This window comes from Volvox carteri, assembly GCF_000143455.1.
Source record: "Volvox carteri f. nagariensis unplaced genomic scaffold VOLCAscaffold_30, whole genome shotgun sequence".
Lineage (NCBI taxonomy): Eukaryota > Viridiplantae > Chlorophyta > Chlorophyceae > Chlamydomonadales > Volvocaceae > Volvox > Volvox carteri.
In genome coordinates this window covers 1,361,664-1,389,316 of record NW_003307573.1, presented here as the reverse complement: position 1 = coordinate 1,389,316, position 27,653 = coordinate 1,361,664, and the positions used below count along the sequence as shown (strand labels likewise).

Sequence of the window (27,653 nt, the reverse complement as noted above, 5' to 3'; positions counted from 1 at the left end):
GAGGGTGGGATGCGGGTGTGTGTCACGGAGGAGGGTGGGATGCGGGTGTGTGTCACGGAGGAGGGTGGGATGCGGGTTGTGTCACGGAGGAGGGTGGGATGCGGGATTGTGTCACGGAGGAGGGTGGGATGCGGGTGTGTGTCACGGAGGAGGGTGGGATGCGGGAGTGTGTCACGGAGGAGGGTGGGATGCGGGTGTGTGTCCCGGAGGAGGGTGGGATGCGGGAGTGTGTCACGGAGGAGGGTGGGATGCGGGAGTGTGTCACGGAGGAGGGTGGGATGCGGGTGTGTGTCACGGAGGAGGGTGGGATGCGGGTGTGTGTCACGGAGGAGGGTGGGATGCGGGTGTGTGTCACGGAGGAGGGTGGGATGCGGGTGTGTGTCACGGAGGAGGGTGGGATGCGGGTGTGTGTCACGGAGGAGGGTGGGATGCGGGTGTGTGTCACGGAGGAGGGTGGGATGCGGGTGTGTGTCACGGAGGAGGGTGGGATGCGGGTGTGTGTCACGGAGGAGGGTGGGATGCGGGTGTGTGTCACGGAGGAGGGTGGGATGCGGGTGTGTGTCACGGAGGAGGGTGGGATGCGGGATTGTGTCACGGAGGAGGGTGGGATGCGGGATTGTGTCACGGAGGAGGGTGGGATGCGGGTGTGTGTCACGGAGGAGGGTGGGATGCGGGAGTGTGTCACGGAGGAGGGTGGGATGCGGGATTGTGTCCCGGAGGAGGGTGGGATGCGGGTGTGTGTCACGGAGGAGGGTGGGATGCGGGATTGTGTCACGGAGGAGGGTGGGATGCGGGTGTGTGTCACGGAGGAGGGTGGGATGCGGGTGTGTGTCACGGAGGAGGGTGGGATGCGGGAGTGTGTCACGGAGGAGGGTGGGATGCGGGATTGTGTCACGGAGGAGGGTGGGATGCGGGTGTGTGTCACGGAGGAGGAGGGAGGCTCCACACCTCGCCTCCTACCCCGACTACTAACCTCCGACCCGCTAGTCGCGGGAGCTCTCCGACATTCAGTCATAAGGGGAGGTGAAAAGCGAGCGTCCGGCCCTCATAAGGCCCTTGCATGCCTCTTCCTTACCCTCCCAACCCCCTGTCCGCCACTTACACCCCCCTCCGGACACACCCCCGAAAACTCCCAAACCTCCCTGTAATGGTCCTCGCCTCGTGCCGTACCGTACAGAGCCGAATTGCGGTCCCTTGTGGACAACCTGCTACGTCCCCAGACTGCACATGCTGCTGTACGGCGGTACGGAAGGTATTGCGGGGGCCATGGCCTGGGAGTTCCCCTCCGATACCCGGAACCGGCGGCCCCACGTCCCCCTGGCGGGGCTGGTCAGGTGGGTTTGGGTTTGGGTTTGGGGGGAAAGGAGGGGAGAGGGGGTGGGGGAAGAGATGGGAAGTCGTTCGCTTGAAGGGAAGGAACTAGTACAGTACCATGTACTGCTACTGCAGCTCAAACTGGTGACGCAGTTCTCAACTAATTGCCCGAGACTGTTTACACAAACCCGGAAAACCCCAAGATTGATAAATACTTGAGATAGATGTTACTTCTTGGATGCTATGTGGTGTCATCCTACTCCCCCCCGACCTCCATTTCCCCCGCCCCGGGCCCCCTCTGCGACCGGGGGGTTAGGGGGGGGTTGGGGTTACCACACAGTTATTCACACTCAGACAGGTCACGGCAGGCAGGCAGGTTGTCACTGTGACGGCATGGCCTTGTCGCATGTGATTCTAACCCACCCACCGCCCGGCCACCCCAGCTCCTGCTTGTTTCTTGCGCTTATAATTGCTACCCCCTTCCCCCCCCCTTCCCCCTTTCCCCCGGGTCGGTCGGGTCGGTCGGGTCGATCGCGCGAGTTTTGGGGGGTTGGGAGGAGCACTTGCATATCACCAGCTTTTTATTACCAGCTTATCAGCCAGTTCTTGGCCAAACCTCGTCAATGCCGCTGCCACGCCGGCGGCAAACTTTATTCCAGCTTCACGTCAGCATTTTTTTACTACTTTTCCGCCGCGTCTACACCTATCTTACTTCTTTACGGCTTGGCATTACTGTGTATTTCTTCCGCGCTTTTTTAGTCTTGGCGGCTAGGTAGGTAGTTTTCCGACATCTTCACTACGTCATCCCGAGGTCGCCGCACTTTAACGCCTTTTGGTCAGTTCTACGTCTGGTACACTCTTGCCCTGGCAGCAGCTTCACTCGTTTGTGGTTCGTCTTCCCCCCCCCACCCCCCAATTCTCTCCAGGGACGGTTCGCACATGCGGCTGCTGTCCCCCGCCGAGGTCAGCGGAGTGCAGCTCTTCTACCCGGGGGGATTCAACTGGCGGGGGGCGGAGGGAACCGCGGGTGTACGACTGCCCCACCACGTAGTGCCGGACAGCGGACAAATACTCTACGTTGTACGGGCAGGGTACGGAGTGCCGCAGTGGCCGCCACGGCAGCTGGTGCAGCATCAAAACACAACAGGCAATGGCGGAGGAGGCGCGGATGCAGTAACGGTAGAAGCCTCGGCGGACGGTGGTGGTGGTGCTGCTGCTGATGAGGGAGGGGGAGGGGCCCGTGGTGGTGGTGGGGGAGGGCGCGGGAGTGGGCGGCGGAACCGGGGGCGCTCTTCGACGGCTTCTGTGGCTAATGCGGCAAGGGGAGGGGGCGGGGCAGGGGGGGGTGGAAAGGGAAGGGGAGGGGGTTCTAGTGGTCGGGAGGCTGGGGGTGTGCCAGAGGGGGCGGACGGGTCTAGCGTGTGGGTTTTGATGGGGTGGCGGTGCGGGGTGGTGCGGTTCTTGCGTCTGTCCATGGAGTGAGGTGAACGGGAAATCCTGTCACATGGCATAAGGCCCTTCTCCCTTGTTCCCCCGCTGTAACACAACCCAACACACACACGTTACCCGCCTACCATGGCCTACATACCCGCCTACCATAACAACCTCCGGGTGAAAAAAACGCCAGATCGCTGAGACCAGGACACGCCCCCACCTACCTCCAGATACGAGCCAGACAATTATTAACCCGCTGGGGGCAAGTAAGGGTGATGGGAATTCAGGGCGGGTGTGGGGTTTGTCAGGTGCGTGTGTGTATGATGTGCGGGGCAAGGGGGTCATATCTTCACCCTGCGGTCTTCACGCGGCAGACCCTGCCTTCCCCGGTATTATGGGGCACCCTCATCCAATCACCCTAGCTGACTTCTCAGTGGATCGCTCAGGTTCCACACCCACCACCGGCATCCAACGGAATCTGCCGGGTCGACGGCGGCTCAACTCAGTTCCATTAAAGGTAAGCTTGTTGCAGGTTAACTATATTCCAGGCCACCACCGTCCATCGACTAACGGCACTTTCACCTTGCACCATTGGACGAATTTCCGACCCTGACAGGTCTCGATCACGGGATCTCCCGGAGGCATCGGTGCGTGCTCTACCAGTAGTGCCTGACCTGACATGTATGTATGCGTGGGGCTGGGGGGGGCTGTGGCAGTGTCACTTCTGGATCTGGTGTTGTACGAACAGTACGGGAGTCACAGGGTGCAACTTGTTATGCTGCTACGTATTGAGTCATCAGACAAAGCTTTGGTACGGAAACCAAGCCAAGCAGCATATGCTGGCGTTGGATGGGGTCAGATGGGGTTGATGTCCGTTATTACCGTTACCAGAGCAACAATAAAATAACAGTGAACACCAAATAACGACAAAAATAAAGCGCGATTTACACCTCTTGGAGAGTAACGGAACGCAACGTAGGAGCTGGTACACATTACGGCTTGAACAACTACAATTACGCGTGAAAGCGCTTCACCAGCATCTCGAGAGGCCTTTTCAGCGGCCAGCTACTACAGTAACACACCCACCCATACACACACACACACACACGCAAGGGTCAAGCAGGAGGGGACAGTCACGCCCCTCCCCTTTCCCCTAGGGGGGTGCTTCGGCGGTCTTGTTCGTTGGGGCTGGGCAGCAGCCTCTGGCCAGCCAGAAAGATATGTCATAAACACACATGCGCGCACACACACATGCTAGAGTGCATGGCAAACCATGCATGAGCGTGACATTCATGAGCGAATGTATGCGTGCTCATCTGCGTCAGGCTCTGGGCCATCACCAATACCGTTGCTGCGACCGCAACACTGAACACCAGCGGATGCCTACTTTCACCTCAGTGATGGACAGTGGCTGGGCCCTTTCCTTTGAACATTCAGCCTCAATCCAGGCACATGCTTGTCAGGGGGTATGTAACATCTGAAGCTGTCATAGCTAACCTGCGGCAATTTGTGTAGGCTCTATCTAGCACCCTTCTTGCCATAGGGATGATCCAAAGGCGCGTCCTTCCTCCCGCAGGAGCATTACCGCTTGGATGCCATCATCACTGTGGTCGACACCAAGCACCTGATTCAGCACCTGGACGATGACAAGCTTGAAGGCATAGAAAACGAGGTGGGATCCGGAGACAATAGCTTGCCTTCACGCTGGGGGCTGAAACAGGACATAGCTACATAGCTGTAGTAAGCTACATTTCCCTTAGGATATTTTAACGATTACTGCTAACAATAACTGTTAATTCGTTAACGATTCGACTCGAGTTTCGTACATGTTACGAGTATCGTCACATGTCTCGAACATGGCGGTTGTTCGCAGCGAGCCTAACGGGCTGGGGCCCCGGGCCCCAACGACATTATTCTAGTACGCAGGACCGTGGTAGGGAATCTCCGGCAGGTAGGCCGAGATATAAGCTACCCGGGCGGGGTGCTCTGGCCAGACACTGAAGTATCACGACTACAAGGTGTTCGAAGTTCAAGACTCCGCTGCCGCCGCCTAGATTGTTTTCGTACGCGTGCCGCTGGGTTGGACTTCTTCCTGCCTCGGCGAGGACTGTCAACTCTACGCTTCCGCATAGCCAGTCGACCCATCAGGTGAGCGACTGCTACAATAGCTACTTACCTAAATACTTTTACATAATAGCCTACCTACCATACAGACAGACAGCCACAGCCACAGCCGCCACAACTGCTACTGCTTGCTACCAGTGGTGCAGAAGGTTCCTGCCCCCTGCCGCTGCTGCTGCCCCTACCTACCTACCTACCTACCTACCTACCTACCTACCTACCTACCTACTTCATGTAGGTGTGTGAGTGGTCCCTTATCTGGAGTCCTCTGATGCCCCAGAGCCCGTCCAATCCTTACGGCAGCACACTCCATTGATTGGCATGCACCAACGTGTGTATACACCCACCACACTGATGATGTCAGCCGAGATTATTGAGATGGTGCAAAGCAACGTCCCCCTGGAGCGCATTCTGGAGATCAAGGCATTCTCGTTGGAGCAAATCTTGGAAGGTGAGCCGACCTTCCTAAAGGTGTGCGGGCAACTGAATTTGATGTTGATGTCCAATTACAACAGCACTTTGCATGCATCCTTAAATAGCACCATAGTCACTTGGCGACATGTACTTAAACATCTCATCCTGCCAGCTGCATAGCATCCATGAAGTTATGTATGTGCTGAAGTACGGCACCCTGAAACCATGAACACTGTGAATTTTGCCATGTGTGGACCTGCAGCCGGATGGCGAGCACCAGCATGACTCTTCTGTCACCAGCATGGGCATTGAACTAGTACTGGAGGGCAAAATGGACATGAAAAACTGGACAGCTGGCTCGGCACCATCCTGCAGAGAAGGGCATCTTCCTTGCTATCAAGGGCATAGCAGACACGTAGGTAAAACATAGTTGCAGAAATTAAACCTTTCCTTGCTGTTTTAGTCTATGCACTAAATGCTGCCAGCAGCGGTAATATACATTATGGCCATTCTGGGTGTCTAGTACATGTACCTGTACGACAAGCTGGGGTACCCAGTACACTCGCCATGCACCACCACATGACACAATTCCCGCGAGCAAACCCCGCCCCTGCAATTCCCCGCAAAATGGTGCACCACACTGTCTCTTGCCATGCAGATTCATGTTTCAGGGTGTCCACATGCTGATGGGCTTCACCAGCAGCGGTGAGGGTGTCAGCAAGCCCTGGCAGGATGTGGAGAAGTGAGTGGACCGCATCATTTCATTGGGTGGCTCCTGGACTGGGAACAGCTGACAAGCAGCTTCAAGGCATGCCTGGCAGACTAACAGATTTACATGTAGTAAATGTAGTACATGCTTGGGGGCATTTCATTTTTAATATAGGACTAATGGACATTAGTATGACCTGCATGAGGAACAGGTGGTGTTTCAGTGATGTACTTGGGGGAGCTTACCATGTCATAATGTATGCAGGGCCTTCCCTGCACTAATGTACGGTGGAGACCAGATTTGATGTGTGCCAGTCAAACGTTTCGTTTGGTACACAGGGCTATGTGGCCATGTTTCTTTCTGCTTTATGTGTGCAAATGAATGATGCATAGGTAGGAGTGCACACATGCAGATGAGCTATGCAAAAGGTCCTAGGGCAATGGCACATTCTGCAAAGCCACTGTGGGACATTTTCGGATGGTGCACCCGGGTGCATGTGTGTCAGCACTGGCAGCACCCTTGTTCACAGGTTCTCAGCTGCTGTGTAGGCACCTCTTTCATGCACCGGTACCGATGTTCAGTTATTCTGCTTCCCATTGGGCTTCATACATAAAAAAATTGTTTGTGTGTACACATGTGCCAGTCTGTTTAACAGGCATGCTGTTTGGTATGGCACCAGTACAAATGTGTAGACTTACAAATACACAATCAAGGTTATTGTCCGAGGGAATAAAAGGGTAATCTATCGTCCCATTTAGGGGAATCAAAGGGTATGTGTTTGCATCATATATGTATACCGTTCTGATACGATTCTTTTGTGATACGCAATTGGTATGGCGTCCCCAAATGCATAGCAGTGGAAAAAGGTCTTAGGCAAAATTTGATGGGCATCACCAAACTGGCTGTCACAAATGTGTCGTACACCGTGTTAACGGTATCGACCAACAGTAAAAGCCCTCCAGAAGACGCTGTTGGCTTGTAGTTATCTTCGTCTTTTACCCCTAAGTTGGTCGGACAAGAACTTTAGCTTACAGGCCCACCCTCAGAAAGCGCGCTCGGAATGGCGCCTAAACAGCTTAAGCTTACTAGCCTTTTACCCAAGCTCGACACCAATGCTCCCATTGAGCTCAGGGCAGGCATTACCAGCGTTCGAGTGGCGCCGGAGGTTGATAGCAGCTTGGCGGTAGTAGACGCTGAAGCGTAAGCGCGCGAAGTGTGAGCACGCCCGCGGGACGCCCTGGAGCCGTCACCAAAAGTGTATCACAACTGTAGATTTTTCTCGTGACCGTCCCCAAAATTGCATATCATCAAAATAATTTCAGCGTTAATTTTGGGCCTTCCCCAAAACACGTATCACAAAAGAATCGTATCGGAACGGTAGTATATACTAGGTGTACGAATTAAAATTATCGATACAGAACCTCATGGGTCGCCATGATTGCACAATATCAAGGTGGCAAGTATATGGGCAAGAAAAGTATGAACATTTTACCACCTTTTAGACCTCGCTGCTGCTAAAGGCCCCATGTGCCAGCTCAGGAATACATCCTAGGAAATAGAAGTTAGGGTTATCCTGCAGGCAACCTGCTCCAATCCGTATCAGCACATCAGCCTGCCATCCTTGCCTGCCCATGAATTCAAGGCAGCTTCCACTTCTCCCTTTCTGTTACCGCTACTAAGGCGGAATTCCACCTTGAATGCTTCAAAGTGTTCAACCACCCTCACTGCCTCGAAGGCGCCAAGCTTCAAGGTAACATGTCCCAACACACCATTGCAGAGCATAAGGAGCTGTTAATCACCACTGCAGGCACCAATGGCTCAGAGAGTTGCATTACATATAGGCAGCGGGTAATAGTATCCATTTCATTGTTTGGAACATCCATGCGTTCTCAGCCTGCCTGCACAGGCAAGTTCAACCAGATTAAGTCTGTTGGTGAGACGGTGTCTCTCTGGGACCTAGCAGACATGGCTAAGAGTCATTGGCCATTACATGTATTTGGGAGGTCTGCACCTGCCACTGATACCCCCTTGCTTGGGTGTAAAATGTATGGGTCTGAGGTGCTGTTACTGGCACACAGCAGAGGCTTTAAGGCTTGGGTGGCCTGTCCTGATGGGCAGCCTGTCAGTATTCCAGCACCTGACAGCCACCACTCACAACAGCCTGATGGGCGGCCACTCTGGGAAAACGGGGGTCATTTTACCCGTAAATTTGGGTCAATCCACCCGTAATTTGACAGAAATTACGGGTCCGTAACACGTTACGGGTCCCGTAATTTGAGCACAAGGATACGGGTGAACATTTACGGGCGACTACCCCGGAATTACGGGTGGATATTACGCGGTGCTGCAGGTGAATTACGGGCGCATGTAACCAATTACGCGCACAATTACGGGTGAAGACCCAGTGATTACGGGTGGATATTACGTGGTGCTGCAGGTGAATTACGGGCATGTAGCAGCTGACCGCTGAAAAGGTCTCTCGAGTTGCTGGTGGTCTCGCTCTGCGCGTATTTATAGCGCCGTACTGTGTACCGGCTGCTACAGGGCGCATGTAGCCGATTACCCGCACAATTATGGGTGAATACCCAGTGATTACGGGTGGATATTACGCGGTGCTGCAGGTGAATTACGGGCGCATGTAGCCGATTACCCGCACAATTATGGGTGAATACCCAGTGATTACGGGTGGATATTACGCGGTGCTGCAAGTGAATTACGGGCGCATGTAACCAATTACACGTACAATTACGGGTGAAGACCCTGTTATCACGGGTTACACGGGCAGATATTACTCAGCGATGTGACGCTTACTGCGTGTTAAATTAACGACTGGTAAATACTGCGGCAAGCCTCAAGATGGACGCGAACCCCTTGTCAAAGTAGCCTAAGTCTCAGTATGCTTGTGGACCAAGGCGCTTTGGACTCACAACGCCAACCAGCCAGCCTGACAGCCTGATGCATTCATCCCAACCATCGTCCTCGAAAACAGCGTTCATGTCACCCCCCATACAGCAAGAGCTCGCCAAGAAGTCTCACCACCACTTGCAGGGTTCGTGCCTACTGCTTACTCCTACGGATGAAACCCCCGATACATGACATGTACCGGCACCTATTGGGATTGGTCTGTCCCATCCTGCCTGGGGCCGACCTGGTGTGTGCACCCCCAATCGCTCATCACTGCTGCCATGTTACTGCTCGCTTCCACCACTGCCGCTGCTGCCACTGCCACTGTTGCTGCTGCTAGCTTCGCTATATTTGCCCATGTCCTCCGAGCTGGACTCCTCCCCAGCGCCAGCGGCTAGGACCTCTTCCTCACCAGCGTCCGACCCACCCTCCGAGCTACCCTCCTCTGTCCGCCCCCTCCGCCCTCCCTTGCCTGCACCGCCCTTCCCCGCACCGCATCCCCGCCACGCTCCCTTCACCCAACCACTCATATGCGGACACTGCTCCAGAGCTGCCGCAGCGGGTACTTCTGGTCGGGCGATGCAGGTCGGTCTGCTATGTTTTCCTTAAGTGCAAAGTTGGACAAAATGAAGCTGTTTGCCCCCGATGTACGAATGCGGTGTTTTGCAACCCAAGTCCGAGCAATTCTGTTGTATGGCTGCCAGGCGTGGGGCCCTTTTGCGCTGGCAGAGGTCGTGGACAGGGTGGGAAGACGGCGGGATAAAGCCAACCTTGCGGAGGGCATGTTCGAAGCCCGTTTGAAGGATAGCGCAGTCCAGCTGCAGATTTTATTCATGTAGTGGGGACGGCACGGCCATCCCACAGGCTGTTGTACACGGAGCTGGCTGAACTCCCCTTACAATATTACATGGTGAAGCAGATCCTCCGTTTCTGGAACCGCCTTCAAAAGCAAGTGGGATCCATTGCTCATGCCGTTTTACTGCAGGAGATAACCGATGCCCTGACCAACCCAGAATGGGAGGGTTGGGGAATCTCAATGTTACAACTGTTTTCCTTCTTGGAGTGCAACATTTGGAGTGGAATACCGCAAGAAGTCGTGGGGGTAAAGGAGCGTGTTGACTGGTTGTTGAGTAGACTACCCATCAGATGGGAAGCAACCGGGAGTGCAAATGGCGAAGTAGCACTGGATGGGGCTGCCCTTTTCGGGAGCCGCAGCCGTCATGTGGCCAACACATGCTAAGGTTTTCATTCCTCGTTTAGCATATAGTAAGGTAATGCAGTTTCGTTTATGTTGCTGGGCTTTGGAGGCAAACAGAGCATGAAGGGGGCAAGTACCACGTCCCCGGGGGGCAGCGGTTTTGCCACTGTTGTGGTACTAATAGCCGAATTGAGGATGTGAACCCCTGTTATTGGAATGCCCAGCCTATAATGATATTCGTGCTGAAGAGGGATTCGATCATCAACAGAGCATGTTGGAGGCCATGCAATCGGAACCCGCACGTCTGGCGAGGATATTGGAATGTATGTGGGCTCACCGAAACTCAATTACCCCCTTTAGACGCTAGTCTGGGCTGATGTGCGGTGCTTTCCTTTCCTCCGTGGCTTTTAGGCGTTGTAGTATTACCCTTGGGCCCTCGGCTCGTATGGGTAGTCTTACAGGTATGGGGTCACACACACCCAACCATGTAACACACACACACGCATAACACGTCTTCGTCGCAATTAAGCCCGTGAAATTTTACGGGTGCTGTGCATTACGGCTTGGGGGATTACGGGTCAAGACCTTGTGATTACGGGTAATGTAACCTGTGGATGACTTCCAGCACGGGCAACCAACAAAATGTCACCTATGTTCTTCCTTACAAAAGGAATGCTTTGGCAACTTAAAAATAAGCATGTTTACAAATTTTTGGGCGGGGCCCCAGCGTGAAGCGCCCAGGGGGGCCCCGACCTGTAGGATTGCCCATGTCCGTGTGTGTGTGTGTGTGTGTGTGTGTGTGTGTGTGTGTGTGTGTGTGTGTTCGTGTGTGTGTAACGGACCAAACATTATATCTCGCATGTAGCCAACAAAAATCGTATGAGCACAAACAAGTTTGGCTGCCTCAATTGACCGAGGCCAAAGTCACATCAACGCCTCTCGCGCTAAATTTCATCCCGAAAGCTGCCGCGTATCTCATAATGGAATTCTGAGATGACGGCGTATGATAACTCGAACACCCAGCTTGTGTTACCATTTGCCGGCATGGGCAATCCGACTTGCCACCAGCAGGCCAACATAATTTGCTTTCATTTCTCTATGAAATACACAAGCTGCTTGTTTGTACATTTACTTTGGCCAATGCACGGGGCCTCCGGAGGCTTGCGGTGTGCCGCCATGAAGCCCGCGGCTGTGGGGCGGATTGCTGAGGCCGCTGGCGCTTCAGGGATAAACATCACAGACAGCACCGAACTTCACTCAGCTTGCATTAGCAATTTGCCCGCACGGGCATTCTGACTTGCGGTCTGCCGCACTGTCCATGCGGCATGCACCCGGGATGGATGCGATTCGCGTGGAGCCCGCAGGCGGTGCTAACGATTCCGCCGGTGCAAGCTTAGCTCCCACACCATCAGTACTGCTGCAACAAAGCACATCTCCCACCGCAGTAACACCACCCATCAATTGTCACACGTGCCGTGCTAGCTACCGGCCTGTACGGATGCAGGGGGGTCCCGCCCTTTTTCCGGCTTCGAGGAAGCCGACACCCGACTTGTCTTGGCCGGTAATTACATGTGAATACCACGTGATTACGGGTAAACATGAATTTACGGGTGAAAACCTTTCCCAGAGTGGGCCTTTCACAGGCCATAGCTGTCACTCACAACAGCCTGACATGCAGCCATTCACAGGCCAGGGGGTGACACAGCACCCCTTCACACCAACATGCCCCCTCAAGTCACACCAGGGGCCTGACTGCAAACTGCCAGCACTGACAAGCTCACATAGCCACCTAGTCCGCAGTCCAGGCTGGCTGCTCAATGCTCAGCAGACACAATCACCGTTTGCCAGCCTTCAGCCTGTTGGCTTGGGTAGCCTGTCCTGATGGGCAGCCTGTCAGTATTCCAGCACCTGACCTCCATGCTGGTCCCCGTGCCTGGGGGTGCACCGTTGCTGACCAGCTCCGGCAGCTTGGCATTGGTGCCATGCACAAGCCCCAGCCCCACACTCAGTGCTGGCTAGCATTTTGGCGGCGAGGCCGTCTGCAGAACCTCCAGAACCTGCAGAACCGTCGCCTTCATCGCGGCCATATCAGTCTTTATCACGGCCATGTCCGCCTTCATGTCCGTCTTCATGCCGGCTATGTCAGCCTTCACGCCGGCCATCTCAGCCTTCACGACTGAGGCCATGACTTCAGCCTGTGCGCTAAGCTGCACGCTTGTGGCCCACTTGTTGGCCACGACAAACGCCGAGCCGATTGAGAGAGTCACAATTAGCGCTTCCTTTAGGGTGATAAGTTGAGCCCAGCTGCTGTTAGCTTCGCTAAACTTAGAAAAGAGGCGCATCGACGGCTTCATGTCTTGTCGACGAGAGGAATATTTCACTCGACGACAGAAGTCCGTTTGGAATTGGATGTGCACGAAGCACCCTGTCACATTTGATCGGCTCGTTCTTTAACGCTATAACGAATTTTTCAAATCTGCTTCCTACGTTCCAGACGCACCCCCCGTACAAGTTTGCTCGCACACTGCTGCGGCCTTATGTGCTCCAGCATGCCGTATCTGGCTCCTATCACTGCCAGGTGCTGCAGATGTAAGCTGGCCTTGTGCAAAAATTTATGCTTTGCACGTAGAACGTTTTTTCACACCCAAACGCCATTTGCACACGATTTTGCTGTCACTAGGGCTTATAATGGCACTCGTCTAAGGTGCCAAATGCTTTTGCGGCCATGAAAACAATGCATAATCACGCAGCACGGGTGGGGTTTAAGTGGTGAGCGATGGCCGGGTTCTGTGGTCACAATGGACCATTCTATGTCATGCGATTACATTTTTCGCTGCAATCTTTTATACTATAAGAACAGGATGCAATGTAAGTTTCTGTGCGGGAAATGGCTGTGATGCGTGGACAGGGTGGGCATAGTTTCGAACTATGCGGTACGCAGGCTTTTGAAACAGCTTTTCGGCAACTTCTTTGCATGCCGTGCTAAACTTTTCTCTCGATGCAGATGACCCTAGGAAGGGTCCTGGACCCCTTCCCTCGCTCACATTATCGACAAGTACCCCCTGTTTAGCTACCAGGCAAAAAATAGCGGACGCGGTGTTGATCTCTTGAGCTATGAGCCCTAATGCGTACCGCTTCGGAGTCACGATTGTTAACACAACGCGGCCAACCTCGATTACATAAAGTAGACCGTGCTTTTGTACGTTGGAATTCGTACGAAGTGATTCCGGAGAACCCCTCTTTTGGGGCCTTTTGAACCCTTTATTGGCGTCAAGCTGTGCCGTGTCTTATAGCGAATAAATGCTCTGCGTTTATACATTGCTAACTACTTAGTTGCGCCGCACCACAGCAAAGGGCGATGGCATCAGCTAAGCCAACGATGAATGATGAATATGTTGCACCAAGTTCGCCAGCTGCTTACCTTATGTGGCACATCTTAAAAAAAGGGTTCCAGGCAGGCGGTGTGGTTGGTGTCGCTGCTGTAATTCCAGCACTGTTCATCCTTAAGAAAGTACGCGAACCTGTGTCCTTGCTCCACGCAATGGGATACAGCACGTTAACGGTTACTGCGGCTTCAGGTGAGAGCTATGCCGTGATGTTTCTCTTGCCTTACGCAAGCTCCTCTTTCGACTTGTTGTGTTTGCTGGGGCTTTACTGCTTTTTTCCGCTTCTGGTGCAACCAAATGTAGAACGATCACCGGCTTATACCGTGAAGGACACTCTGCGGTGCTTTCCTTAGTTTCCGAGAGCCTGCACGTGTGTAAAGTCGGTTGGCTGACATGAAGGTTATCTCTTGAACATAACCATGATCAAACATGCTATTTAACATTCAAGGAGATCGTTCTACACGCCCAGCTGCGACTTGCTGTGCTGTATGCCAGACATAACGGAAGGCTTTCGGAAAAACTCGGTTCCTCTAAGCTATCTCCCCCTCCTCCACCAGCCCTTAACACCCCCAAAACGCCAATATTTGCGCGGTCCTTGTTTCCTCGCCCCCCCCATATGCACATAGCCACTCTGGGCGCTGTCAAGTTCACAAAGATCGACCAGGCGGGTTTCGAAGACCGAGCCTACAGGCTGCACTACAACGTTAATCAGAATCGGACGGACGACTTTTCGGCGGTAGGGGCCTTGGTGGGTCTTGCAGCGGCGGCGGTGCTGGTGCCACGTGGCGGCGGCGGGTCCGCTGGAATGTACGGCATGGCGCTATTGGGTGGATCGGCGGTGGGCTGTGCTGCGGGTGTGGCAATGCACGTGGCCACCGCACCCAAGGAGATGAAGCACCCGAATAAGGCCCTTCATGAACTTAAGCGCAATGATTAAGAGCCATCATGCTGTGCTTGCGCTTTGCTTGGCGTCTCATTCCAATGTCCTGGGGGTTCCTAAGGAACTGTTGTACTGCGTTTCGTGACTAATCTTGTACGAGAACTGTTGTTTCAGTTGCGGGTGGGTGGGTGGGTGGGTGCCGTCAAGTGCCGCAAATCCCCGCTTCGTGATGGAGGCAGCCTGCAACCTGCCGGGCAATAACCCTGTCTCCCGATCACAGATGCCCCATTTGTTCCATTTGCTGGCTCTCCAGGCCGGCTTTTCTGTTTTATGCGGGTTGTACAGCTTGCGCAGCTTTCACATATGGCTTCTATGTCGTCGGCATGCCATGGCTCTTACTGCCTGGTCCACTTTTATCGTTACTGGTCTTGGTCGTGGTCACGGAAACGTTTTGAAATTTTTTTGATAGCAACTATCATTGGGAAGGGTGGTGGTCTAGAGGTGAAATGAAACGAAAATGCAGCTAGTCAGTCGGGTGAAAAGAGGCATGCATGCCGTATCTTTAGCTCGTTCAAAGTGACGTTGTTGTTTTTCTCCGAAACCAAAACGTTTCCTGTTGTGCGCTCACATGCTGCTCACTTCACAAATGCGGCTTAAAATGAGAATTTATCGATGATGCTTGTGCCTCGCAATGCTTGTGTATTTTATTGATCCTAATGGCTACTTTCAAGGCGCTGTTACCGTTGTTGTTGGTAAAATATAAATGTTAATGTTTGCCACCACATGATGGTTGGGAAGGGTTGTGACCTTGAAGAGAGCCAATAAAAGCACTCGTGCATGTATGTATGTGCACATATGTACGGGTTGTGGTTGCACCACCCACGCAGCGCCACACCAAATACCTTACCTGTTCCTTTATAATATCGTTGCGTTATCTTTTAATAACATCCCGGAATCCGACGCCATCATCGTCATCATTTTGGTTGATAATGGAGTTTTAAGCCTGGAGTAGATTTCATGTGTCGCCGTCGTTCGAGGGGGGAAAGGGCAGGCGGGCGGGCGGCGGGCGGGGGTATGCACATCGACTTCTTGGGGTTGGGTGGTCATCAGAAACAGCATTCCGGAATGGGCTCTTGAGTACCCTGCAACTGCTGCTACTACTGCTACTGCCCTTGTATGGGTATTAAGCTGCTGCTGTGATCCCATCCTGGCAATATCCATTTGTGCAATAATAAGGTGGTTGTAACAGGGATGTACAGTCAGCACCTAACAACGAGCCTCCTACCGGGCAAGTAGTAATACAGAGAGACAGACGAACAGAGAGAGACAGACAGACATGCAAACGGAGAGATGCCCTCGCCGCACATCTGTACATCTTTTGAAGGTACGTAAGGGCCCAGTGCCATGTACGACGTCGTGTACGGCGAGGGCCGATGTGGATCATCCCGGAAATACACAGCAGGAGAGCAACTAAGATGCGACCACCAGCACACCAGCAGCACCAGCACCGCCGGCAGTAGCAGCAACATCATCATCAGCAGCAACAGGACTGCAGGAGCAGCGCCATGTCGTCTATCCACAATATAACTGCCTTGGACTTGCAGTTCGTATGGCAGTAGTAGTAATACAGTGTGGTAAAGGTGAATGGTGATGTACGGTGTCCAATCCTAGATTAGACAATCCAAATGGGTACCATTGTACCAGAACCCTCCCATTCTGTAACAACAACAACGACAACATTCGTTGAACACGTGCGATAGGTGGGGCGTCACACAGCCCTTGTCGTGTACGTACACATGTATGTCTGTATGTACCCTCCTGGTACCACCGGTGGCCCTCCTGGTAGCAACCCCCCCTTAGTGCATGTGCGTGTGTGTGTGTGTGTGTGTGTGTTGGCGGGGAGTGTAGATATACACGTGTAGCCGTTATCCATCCGCCCATGCGTGCATGCATGGCGCTGAAACACCGAAACAAGCCCCCCAGGAGACCAGCTCCCTCCCCATAGGCCCAGATGCCCTAGTCGCCCCAGGCAAGCATCTTGGTGGTTGGTATGGTTGGGCTGGGCTGTGTTGAGTTTGGTTGGGCCGTGTTTGGAGCGCCTAAGGGGCTGGGGGTAATGCCCATTGAGGTGGAGGGTCCAGGACTTTCGATTACGTGTGTGTGCGGGGAAATGTCGAGAGGTATGGTAAGGGGCTTAGCAGACGGCAGAGTGCATACATATGTGTATAGGACTGGGTGCCGTACTGAGGTGCCGTGCGCATGGTACCTGCTGTACGTCTGCTTCTTAGGCTCTTCCCTGGGCTGCCAGCATGCGCCTTCATGCTTCGCGATGGAGAGGAGGCCGAATTATGCCAGCTGCGGGTAGAGGTACGCCCGTTAACAGCTCCTGCTGAGGTATTGTGCAATTGTGCAAAGGCCTTGTAAAGGTTCACTGACATAAAGCGACCAGAAGATTCATATAAGGTGCAAGCGCATGCTCTGTGCGGAACCCATCATTTGGCTCGTGATGGTAACCACTTCCCGTGAGTCGTTGCAGTGCTTGTTAGCCGGGCGTTGCAGTATTTGAAAGGAGCGAACCGATTCCCAATTTCCAGTGAAGTTCTTAACTACTATGCACCAGGATCTATGCCATGCAACTAACTATTTTGCTTCAGGCCGCACGTCGGGTGCAGTCGCGCAGCTAGGAGCGTCGGTTACAGTTAATTCATACCCGTTAATTCATACCCGTTTCATACCACAACACAAACCTGATGTCAAAATTATGCATTTAGTAGTACTTGGCGGAGTCCTCAGCCATTTCACTTATTTCGGATGGTGGTGAGCCTTGTATATTTCTGCACCTGGGCTCCATGCTGCAAATTTCGCTGCACCTTTATAGAGGGACTATGGAGGAATCATGCCTACCTACCAAGACTTCAGTCGCTGAAGATTATGCATAGTTGTAGCCGTACACGGTTATCAGCACTTGAATTGGCTCAATTGGCTCTAACTTTACATGCAGGATAGTTCCTCAACTTATATCAATTGAGCACCCTGACTATAATTTGCTGTTTCGGGGGATTCTCCCTATCCATTACCTTATGCCTAGAAGTAGGCGCCTGCTTCAGCATTTGCACCGCTTTACAAGTTCATATTCACGATAAACACGATACTAGCGATACAAAGCAGTGCCAAGTATGCTACCAATAACACCTAGCGTCGTCCTACAGGGGCCGTGCGGAGCGCGCAGGAAGGGCAGTACTTCGGATTTAGTCCGCCCTGCTGGTCATGTTTCAAGGGTGGGTGCCAAGCATGAGCTGCTGCGCTGAACCACACCATAAGCGTGGCTAGTGCTGGAGTAGTAATTGTCGTGTGCGTTGGAGTGAACTGTACACTTCCTCATTTCCAGCCTCGCGGAGCAACCTCCAACCTCTTATCCGAAGAGCTAAGCGTGCATATCCAATAAAGTAATACCTTTTTCTTAACGAAACCGGACATGCGCCCACCCGCTTCGCTGGTCATATTTTTCTAGGTCTTAGCACGCTTACGTTGAACCTGAACGCATGTATCAAACCTCATTAAAAGCGTTGTGTCCTTTTTGCCTCGACTACTGACTGCATGGAACGTGACGCGTAGCTGGTCAGCTTCGACGGGCTGACTGGGTGGATGGACCCAGCTGTTTGACTAGCCAGCTGTGAACCTACCAAACTCGTCTAATTTGTGAGAACCAGTTCTTACATATTTCGCACAGCAACCCCGTGGAAGTGCACTAGAAGGCAGTGCTGCTGCTGCTGCTGCTGCTCCTGCTGCTGCTGCTAGGTCCCCGTTGCTTTAACGTGTGCGTATGTGCATCCGAGCGGAAGTCGCGACGCACACAGCCACTATGGAAGCACCCACCGTGCAACCTGTGCATGTTTGCAATGCTTGAATATCTTTTCCGCCCTGCCACTCTTTTCCTCTACGGGCAAAGCCCGCATGGGGCCCTTCCGTACGTACGAGATCAGAAAAGCGACCGGCGGGATTGCCTTTCCCCTAGCTGTGCATGCCATTACCATTACCATTACCATTACCATTACCATTACCATTACCATTACCATTACCTTGGTAAGGTAACAGCGGGATTGAAATTCTGCGTTAGCACCTATCTATCCGCCTGTCCTATGACATCCGCGATGCTACCGCGTGGAAGACTGGGGCGATTAAGGGTATGCTGTTTGTCCGTATGTAAGTATGTACGTGTTCAAGCCTGTGTTGCATATATGTGTTTTCGTGCTGTACAGTGTGCCGTATCGCTCGCCTGGCTCCTCCGCTTTGCCAACCTTCACCAAGTTCGCGAGCGCGCCCTCACCGCCGCGGATATCGTGGAGCGATTCGTACGACCGCCCACCTCCGCCGCCTCCTGCCGCTTCGCGGAGCTGCTTCTGTCGGATGCGGACCCGCGACACCGCGCCGCTGTGTCGCAGGGCCGTCCCTTCTACTTCGTCAGCCACACGTGGGTACGACCCTTTTCAGAGACCCTGGACATGTTGGCTCGGCACTTCAGCCCGGAGCAGCAGCGGCTGTGGCGGCGGGGACCCGAGGGGCAGCCGCTGCCACCCCTGAGCACGGAGAACGTGTTCGTGTGGCTGGACATCTTTGCCATTGTGAGTGATGACTGATAAGTGATAAGTGGGTGGGGGTGGGTGGAGGGTACAATTACCTAGACCCCTCCTCATCCAGTCAACCGACATCCGCAGAGACAGATCAGCCATCACCACCAACTCAGCATGCGAAACTTAGTCGACCAACTAGACCTCATCTCCACACCTCAGCAGCAATTTGTTAACCTAATTCTCCCGATAAATTTCGGGAGTCTGCCCAGGAATCGAACCGAGAACCTTTATCTATCTCAAAAGTGTCATAAAGTCAGACAAATAAAATTAAATACAATAGTGTAACATTTCACTATTGCAGCATTATACGTGGAATATATTCCAGCTCGCCCTGAGATTTGAACTCAGGTCGGTGGATTCAGAGTCCACAGTGCTAACCACTACACCACGCGAGCTTGCTGTTAAACAATGCACATTTTCCCCCTCTCAACCACTCCTCAGCATTCCCAGGGCCTTCTCCTTTCCCCTCCCCTCACTCACCTTCCCCTCCCCCTCCCCCCCCCCATCCACAAACAAACACACATGGACACGTGCACGCACATGCGCGCTCCAGAACCAGCACGCCGCTGACGACCTGGGGGCCTTATGGGAGGCCGTACACGACGCCGAGGGCACTCTGATGGTGTTGGACCGCAAGGGCCTGGTGCTGACTCGGATTTGGTGTCTGTACGAGGCCTGGCAGACCAGCCGGGCGGGACAGCGGAAGCTGAGGCTGCTGTCGTACGGAGTGGGTATCGAGTCACTAGAGAAGGTGCGGCTGGGGAGGTGGGGCTAGGAAGGAGAGGGGGGTTGCAGGAGGAGGCGGGGGGCCGGGGGCTGGGTTCACAACGTTGCAGGGAGGCCACTGGAGAAGAGTGGCTCCTCCTCACCCTTCCCCTCCTCCTCCCCCTCTCCAGCCGCCTACCCGCAACCCTCACCCCTCTTTCCCGCTCAGATTTTCATCGATCTGGACGTGCGTAACGCCAAGGCGAGTGTGGAGGCCGACCGTGTCCGCATCCTGGAGGACATTCGTCGGGACCCCACCGCCGGCGGCATCAAGGGAATGACGCACCGCCTCAAAGAGGCGCTCGTCAGGGGGGCGGTAGCGCAGGTGCCGCCGCAGCACGAGGAGGAGGAGGCAGCGGCGGCGGCGGCAGCAGCCGCCGCCGCTGACTTGGTCAACAGACTGTACACCGCCGCATGGCTGTGTCACATGTACGGACAGCTGGCGGAGGCGGAGTCGCTGTACCGCCGAGCGTTACGCCACCTGGAAGCCACCGTCGGTTCCTCCCACACCGACACGCTAACGTGCGTCAGCAATCTCGCCATCTTGCTGCAAACGCAAGGGGACTATGAGGAGGCCCAGGGGCTGCACAGGCGGGCGCTGTACGGCAGGGAGCGCGTGCTGGGTACTGACCATCCCAACACCCTCTCATGCGTCAACAACCTCGCCAACCTGCTGTACGACGAGGGTCGGTACGACGAGGCAGAGCCGTTGCACCGGCGGGCGCTGTACGGCAGGGAGCGCGTGCTTGGCGCTACTCACACCGACACTTTGGCGTCGGTGAATAACTTAGCAAATGTACTGCATTCCATGGGTCAGTACGACGAGGCGCAACGGTTGCATCGGCGGGCGCTGTACGGCAGAGAGGTGACGTTAGGTCCGGATCACCCCGACACGCTGGCGTCAGTGAACAATCTGGCCAATGCGTTGTACGACCAAGGGCGGTACGGCGAGGCGGAGCCGCTGCATCGCCGCGCGCTGGAAAGCCGTGAGCGCGTGTTGGGTGACGAACATCCCGAGACCCTTGGGTCTGTTGACAACTTGGCTAATGTACTGCAGTCATTGGGCCGGTACACCGAGGCCGAGCCGCTACAGCGGCGGGCACTGGCGGGCCGTGATCGGGTGCTGGGTCCCGACCATCCCGACACGCTTGCCTCATTAGGCAACCTGGCGGTGCTGCTACAGTCCCTAGCGGCGGGCCGCGGCGAGTCATCATCCGCCGCCGCCGTCGACACTTACCTGGCGGAGGCTGAAGCTCTGCATCGTCGTGCGTTGGCGGGTCGTGATCGAGTGCTGGGTCCCGACCACCCGCACACGCTCGCCTCCGTCAGCGGTCTGGCGGAGCTGCAACAGTCAGCAGGGCGGTACGACACGGCGCGGGCGCTGCACCGGCGGGCAATGGAAGGAATGGCACGGGTGCTGGGTCCCGACCACCCGCACACGCTGGCGGCGGCGAGCGGCCTGGCAGCCACGCTGACGTGTCTGGGGCGGTACGACGAGGCCGAGCTGCTGTACAGACGGGCTGTGTTGGGGATGGAGCGAGTACTGGGGAAAAGCCATCCGGACACGCGGGCGGCGGAGGCGGGTTTGGAGCGGTTGAGGTTGAAGAGCCGCGGAGGTCCAGGGGGGCAGCACAGGCAGCGGCTGTGGGGGATAGCGGCGGCGGCCGCAGCGGCCGCAGCGGAGGCGGCGGTAGTGGCCGGGCAAGCGACAGTCGCGGCAGCTCAAGCGGCGGCGGCAGGGGTAGGGACGAGCGGAATGGGTTTCGGGGCTGGATGTGGAGGAGGTGGTCTGGGGACAGAGGCGCGAAGAGGGTCCGGGTCGGGTTTGGGAGCGTCGGGAGGAGGTTCCCCGTCGGGCTGTGGAGGTTTGGGTTTGTGGCCCACCTTGAGCGGTTTGGGGCTGGGTGCGGAGGTCCGGAGGGGCTCGGGGTCCGGTTTGTCATGGGGATTGTTTTCTGAGGAGGCGAGGAGGGCGTCCGGGTCGGGGTCCGGGTCGGGATTGAACCTGGAGGCTCTCAGCCGGGCGGCCCCCCTGGAGAACCCCACGGGGAGGGGGTCGTTGGGGCGTATGCGGCGGCACTCCGTAGCCGTTACGGAGGGCAGCAACAACGAGTTGCTGCCTAAGCTGCTAGCGAACAGCAACAGCGAGGGATTGCCTAAGCTGGTGGCCTAAATCCTGATCTAGCTGCTAGCCTATCTAGCTGCTACGCCAAGCCTATCTAGCTGCTAGCCTATCTAGCTGCTACGCCAAGCCTATCTAGCTGCTAGGCCATCTAGCTGCTAGGCCATCTAGCTGTCCGTGTCGTCGAACGGGGCTAAGCCCACGTGCCCACGTGGGGTAGACGGCCAGCCGGGCCATTGCACGGCTGGGCACAAATGCACGAGGGCATTCTTTTGAAGAATTCATATAGACATACATTCATACATACATGCATACATACATTTTTCACATATATGCACTTGTCATCTACGGACGTTAAGAAGAACGAACACAACGTTCTACACTCGGCACACTCCGCCCCGCCGGCACAAATGCTGATGTGAAGAGGAGGGGGGGGATACAGTCACATAGGCCGCCGCTTCTTTCCGTTACGGCACATGGACCTAGCTTGCTAGCTCGCTCGTTCGGGTAGCATGCAAGGATTATGAGGGGGGTTGAGTGAAGGGCGGTGGGCGGGCGAGTGGAGCAGGTGGGATTAGAGGTTAATGTGCTGCTATTGCTGCTGCCGCTGTTACTGTTGCTACTCCTGCTGCCGCTGCTACTGCTGCTGGTTTTCGGGCGTTGAGAAGGAAGAGGTGGAGATGGAGGAGGAGGAGGAGAGGGAGGGGGATGTAGAGCACACCTATCTGAGCTGCCCATGATAAGTAATGGGTGGTATACATGGTGTGTGAGGACACCAACCGCAGCTCGCTGGCAGTAGCTGTATGTCCATGCATGGATTTCTTTGTACGTTGCTATGTCCATGGAGTTCGTTGGCAGTTGGCAGTTGCTGTTTGTCCATGCATCAGTAATGCTGGATGCCACAGTGGACAGTAACCGGCATACATAGTTCAGTGATAAAAACTGCGGGGCGGGGCGATGGCTGTTTGCCGCAGGTATGTAGGTAGGTAGGTAGGTAGGTAGGTAGGGTGCTGCAGGTTTGGTGGCCAGTGAAGGTGGTGTTACATCAGTCAGGCAGGTCAGGGCGGTGCTGCGATTGATTTACTGATTGGTTGGTTTATTGATTGGTTGAGAGAGCACATGCAGCAATCAGTTTTGCTGAACATGGTTCGCTCGCCTCTGCTCGCCTCTCTTGGCTGGCCACGTTGTCTGTTGGGATGGATGGATGGATGGAGCTATCACGCGCAGGCGGGTAGGGGCCATATATGTAGGTTTGCTATTGTAGTAGCTGGGTGGCCGCTGAGAAGATGCTGGCACAGCGCCTTAGCCCGTGTTTGTAGTAGGCTATGTGTGTGCCGTACTATACGGCAGTGTAGTATCTGTACATAGTACGGCACACCTAACGTCTACAGGTACGTTTCAGCTTGAGAGGCATTTTCAGTGGCCAGCTACTACAGGCAGCTACTACAGACAAGGCCCTAGACGATCTCTTCTTCTACGAACGGACATGTATGTATGTATGTATGTATGTATGTATGTATGTATGTATGTATGTATGTATGTATGTATGTATGTATGTATGTATGTATGTATGACTTCGATTACACTGTGGGCCGCGAGAGCCGGGGGCCGGAGCCGAAACACAGCGCAAGGGTCGGGAGCACACAGCACAAGTCGGTTAGTCTTGTGTGCTCCCGACCCCGACTATGTATGTATGTACGTATGTATGTATGTATGTATGTATGTATGAGGCCACTCGTGCGCGCATGTCTACAAGCAACCCTGCTATTGCGGGCACTACATACATACATGCATACATACGTTTCATATGCATGGATGCAAACCATACATGATGGCTGCAAAAATGGATGCGACGCGTGCATGATGATGGGTGCATGCAGATTGGCTGTTGCCCGGCTTGTGTGCAGTTACCGGCTTATGTGGGACAGGGGGGTCACATCTTCACCCTGCGGCCGCTACCCGGCAGACCCGGCTTTCCCCGGTATTAGGGGGCACCCTCATCCAGTCACCCGAGCCGACTTCTCAGTGGATTGCTCAGGTTCCGCACCCACCGCCAGCATCCAACGAAATCTGCCGGATCAACAGCGGCTCAACTCCATTCCTGGCTGGCTCGTGAGTCAACTTTATCCCAGGTCACCACCGTCTTCCGACTAGAGGCACTCTTACCTTCCACCATCGGAAGGATGTTCCACCCTGAGAGGTCTCGATCCCGAACCCTCCGGGGGCATCGGTGTATGCGTTACCAGTAGTGCCTGGACTGTGTATAGTAGTATGTATGTATGTATGTATGTACACATATGTATCTATATGTACGAACTGGTCGTACGCAGCAGCAACATCATTCGAGCTGTCGAAGCGCGATAGGTTATACTGTTGGGTGGCCAAACAAAAACTAATCCTCATCTTTCTTTTCTGCTGATCTGTTGAGAAGTGCAGCTGCTGATGATGATGTTCGTGAATCGCGACGACGGCCAAAACAGTCCCCCTGCATTATTCATGTATATTCTAGATACGGCCCACTGGCATCGGGCCCTACGGACAGGAGCAGACAGAGGAAGATATTGAGTGAGTGCACGCGTGCGCGTGAAAAGACGTGTATCTTGTGCGATTGCGTGTTTTTTCCTCCGACGGCATGTTAGGCATAAACATGCATACCTACATACATGCAGAGCCACCACGTGCCGAACGATTATCGCGGCATGTGTATGTCGGCATTATAGTGGTGGACATGGTGCGATGCTTGTTGGAGATATATATGTATTTCATGTACAGGTAGTTCGGTTCGCCAATGGTAGACTGCTGCTACTGCTGCTGCTACTACCAATACCAATAAATAAATGCCAATGTTGTGGCGGAAAAAGCGAGCGCTTGTGAGTGATGAGCGATCTCTGTGGCTGCTGCATGCGGCGCCCCATGGCTTTCTGTCTACCTACCTACCTACCTACCTACCTACCTACCTACCTACCTAGCTAGCTAGGAGCGACGCGAGTAATCACGTGATGTGATACAATATGAAATTTGCAGGTGGTTCCAATGGGGCAATCATATAATAATTCCGGACAAAGTGTGGAAGTGGAGTGATGGAGCCGGTCGGGACAGGCATGCCTATAGCTAGGATTTTTAAATCTCTATAATCGTATAATATATAGGCCATCTATTCCAGGTCTATCTATGATACCATGGCACGGTCTATAGACCATAGAAAATTTTGCCGGGGCGGGCATCATTCATGAAACTCACTCACCAACCCACTGCCGCTAAGGCGGTGTTAGGTGTTTTAGATTGGGTGCATGTTGGTGATGGCCGCGGGTTGGGCGCTTTTTATTTGGCAGTAGCTGAAAATCTTAATATGGTGGATGACTGCATGGCGCTCGGTTCAGTGGACCCGACCGCGAGGCGACGTTACTACAGCTGCGTTACTACGTTGGGTCCCTCCTCACGCCGGGGTGCAGCTGTATGTGTGAATGTATGTGTGTGTGTGTGTGTGTGTGTGTGTGTTACACCTCTGTTGCGTTACCCAGATGGAGTGTAACGAGTGTCCAGCGAAGCCCCTTCAACCTGTAGGACCTGTAGGACTCTACGTGGTCGCCGCACAACATCATACACGTGTCCGCAGCTAACACTCCTCCCGAGACCAGCCATCACCGACCAAAGGGCCCTTTGGTCCGAGAGATCAATCAGGCAAAAAGAACAGCGCGCGTTACCCACACCGCACTCACGTACACCCATTCGAACGTTTGCATAAAAGGACGTGCAAGCGCCGGAAACAGGTGCCACACTTCCAGGTGCCGCACAAAGTAAACCTGTTGTACACGACGTTAAATCACTACACGCACACATCGAAACAAAGGGAGGGTTGCCTGCCCCCTGGTTATCAACTTATTCGTAGTGAGACCACAAAGACCTCACGAAGCAAGCCCAGTGGCCTCGGCAGCACTGCTGCTGCCACCGAAGTACGTACGGAAGCTCGGGAGTCCACCACCCCTGTGCGGGCCCCTACAACCTGTCGCATCTGGCCACACCACAGCGGGCAAGTACGGAAAGTACGGAAACCCCATCACAGCGGCCAAGTACGGAAACCCCACCCCAAGGTTCAGTTCAATCAAAAGCGCACATTGGCATCTTCGGTGTCAGGATTCCGCGTGTCGTGTGCGCGGCGGCCCAGGTGAAATGACGTAACTGATTTGGGGGCTGTCGCACACTCTGAACTCCCACGACTGACATGTAAATTATCACTGCTGCCGCCGCCGCCGCCGCGGCAGCAGCAGCAATGACAAGTCGGGTGTCGGCTTCCTTGAAGCCGGAAAAAAGGCGGGGGCCCCCTGCATCCGTACAGGCCGGTAGCTATGGCGGCACGTGTAACAATTGATGTGTCAACGTGGTGGGAGCTGTGCTTGTTGCAGCAGTGCTGATGCTGTGGGAGCTATGCTTCCGCCCCACAGCCGCGAGCTTCATCGCGGCACACTGCAAGTCTTCGGAGGCCCCGAGCATTGGCTGAAGTAAATGTACAAACGACAAATGTACACACACACACACACATACACACACATACACACATACACACACATACACACACACACACACACACACACACACGGACATGGGCAATCCTACAGGGCGTGGGCCCCCTGGGTGCTTCGCGCTGGAGCCCCGCCCAAAAAGCGCAGGCATGCACAAGTATGTAACAAGGCTTGCACATCGGCGGAGACTCACAAGCCTGTACATGTTTGCAGACAATATCACATAAACATAAGGTTTTGTTCGGGGCTGCAACGCTGCAACCGCCGCAACCACCGTGTCGTGTGTCGCATAGCGCAGAAGTCCTGAGCGCTATGCGCCTACCATTTCAAGACAGTCACAATGATAACCCATCCCGCTGTTTCACACCAGGGGAAGCACCCACCTCAAATCCCGGCTAGCACCCCGGCAACATCCTCCTGCCGTGATTCAATCAAGTTGCTCTTCCACATAATCAAAGCATATTCCAGCTATGACTTAGGGTTGCACCATCCATTTTTTCATCGTCATTTCAACCACGAACGGGTAAAAGAACTCGGCCAGGCCGTACTAACTTCACTGGACATAAAGCCTCAGCTAGTACGTTCATACAAAAAAGATACCTGGCTCAGACTGAGCCCATAGACCTCCTCATTGTATTCCGGTAAACGGCAAACAACCTTTTTGTTTGCGTCGTGGACTGACAGGAAAGGGTGGTTGTCAGGCACGTGCTCCCAAAGGTTTGGGGGGTTAGATGACATCGTATCCAATGCGGCTGGGAGCGGATGTAGGCAGGGCCGTATTGGCCTGAAGACCTTCCCTGAACAACAAACGGCGACCGAGATTGAGCGGGCTGATGGCCGCGAGACACACAACCTCCCACACGCTCCTATGAATAGAGGGCTGCGGAATGCCCAACCACAAATTAGCCCGAAGAGCGGTGCTCGTGCTAAGTACCGGGGTTCAACGTCGTTTGAACTAGTTTGGTCGTGGTACTAGCATTTTATCTTTGCGTGGCCGTGATGGCGGTGTATATTTTTGAGCTATCATTCAAACTGTTCAGCTGTATAAGGATCAACTGTGGAATAAACTGTCTCTTGACGTCGACGATCCCTTCAATTGTCCCAAGCCACCTTCAGTTACAATGAGCCCCTACGTCTATCATAACCCTGGGCAGCTGCAACGGGCCCCAGTCCTTCCAAATCATATTGTCGTTCCTGCTCCAACCGACATGGCCTCGGCGTGACAGCGTCCAACTTTTCCATCAAGCAGTCCGTC

The 27,653-nt window shown here is 54.3% G+C and overlaps 4 protein-coding genes across 4 annotated transcripts in view; 3 read left to right on the top strand and 1 right to left on the bottom strand.

The window, feature by feature from the left end:
- VOLCADRAFT_62639 (uncharacterized protein) overlaps nucleotides 1-2,796 on the top strand; it is a gene marked incomplete at both ends in the record, with an annotated part of 2,980 nt that extends 184 nt beyond the window's left edge. The window contains 2 exons of the mRNA XM_002952565.1: nucleotides 1-78; nucleotides 2,462-2,796. The exon at nucleotides 1-78 is cut by the window's left edge and continues 184 nt beyond it. Of these exons, the coding sequence (XP_002952611.1) occupies nucleotides 1-78; nucleotides 2,462-2,796 (413 nt within the window). The remainder of the gene's footprint in view (nucleotides 79-2,461) is intronic.
- Nucleotides 2,797-12,109: 9,313 nt separating this feature from the next.
- On the bottom strand, nucleotides 12,110-12,448 carry VOLCADRAFT_93295 (uncharacterized protein; the record flags this gene model as incomplete). The annotated part of the gene is made up of 1 exon (XM_002952495.1): nucleotides 12,110-12,448. One exon carries the CDS (start codon nucleotides 12,446-12,448, stop codon nucleotides 12,110-12,112), a length of 339 nt encoding a protein of 112 aa, XP_002952541.1.
- Nucleotides 12,449-13,473: 1,025 nt separating this feature from the next.
- VOLCADRAFT_93294 (uncharacterized protein) lies at nucleotides 13,474-14,417 on the top strand (the record flags this gene model as incomplete). The annotated part of the gene is made up of 2 exons (XM_002952564.1): nucleotides 13,474-13,672; nucleotides 14,107-14,417. The coding sequence occupies 2 exons, from the start codon at nucleotides 13,474-13,476 to the stop codon at nucleotides 14,415-14,417; spliced, it is 510 nt and encodes a 169-aa protein (XP_002952610.1).
- Nucleotides 14,418-20,183: 5,766 nt separating this feature from the next.
- On the top strand, nucleotides 20,184-20,933 carry VOLCADRAFT_62637 (Kif17 kinesin; the record flags this gene model as incomplete). The annotated part of the gene is made up of 1 exon (XM_002952563.1): nucleotides 20,184-20,933. A coding segment is annotated over one exon (750 nt), but the record flags the coding sequence as incomplete, so codon positions are not given.
- Nucleotides 20,934-27,653: the final 6,720 nt, after the last annotated feature.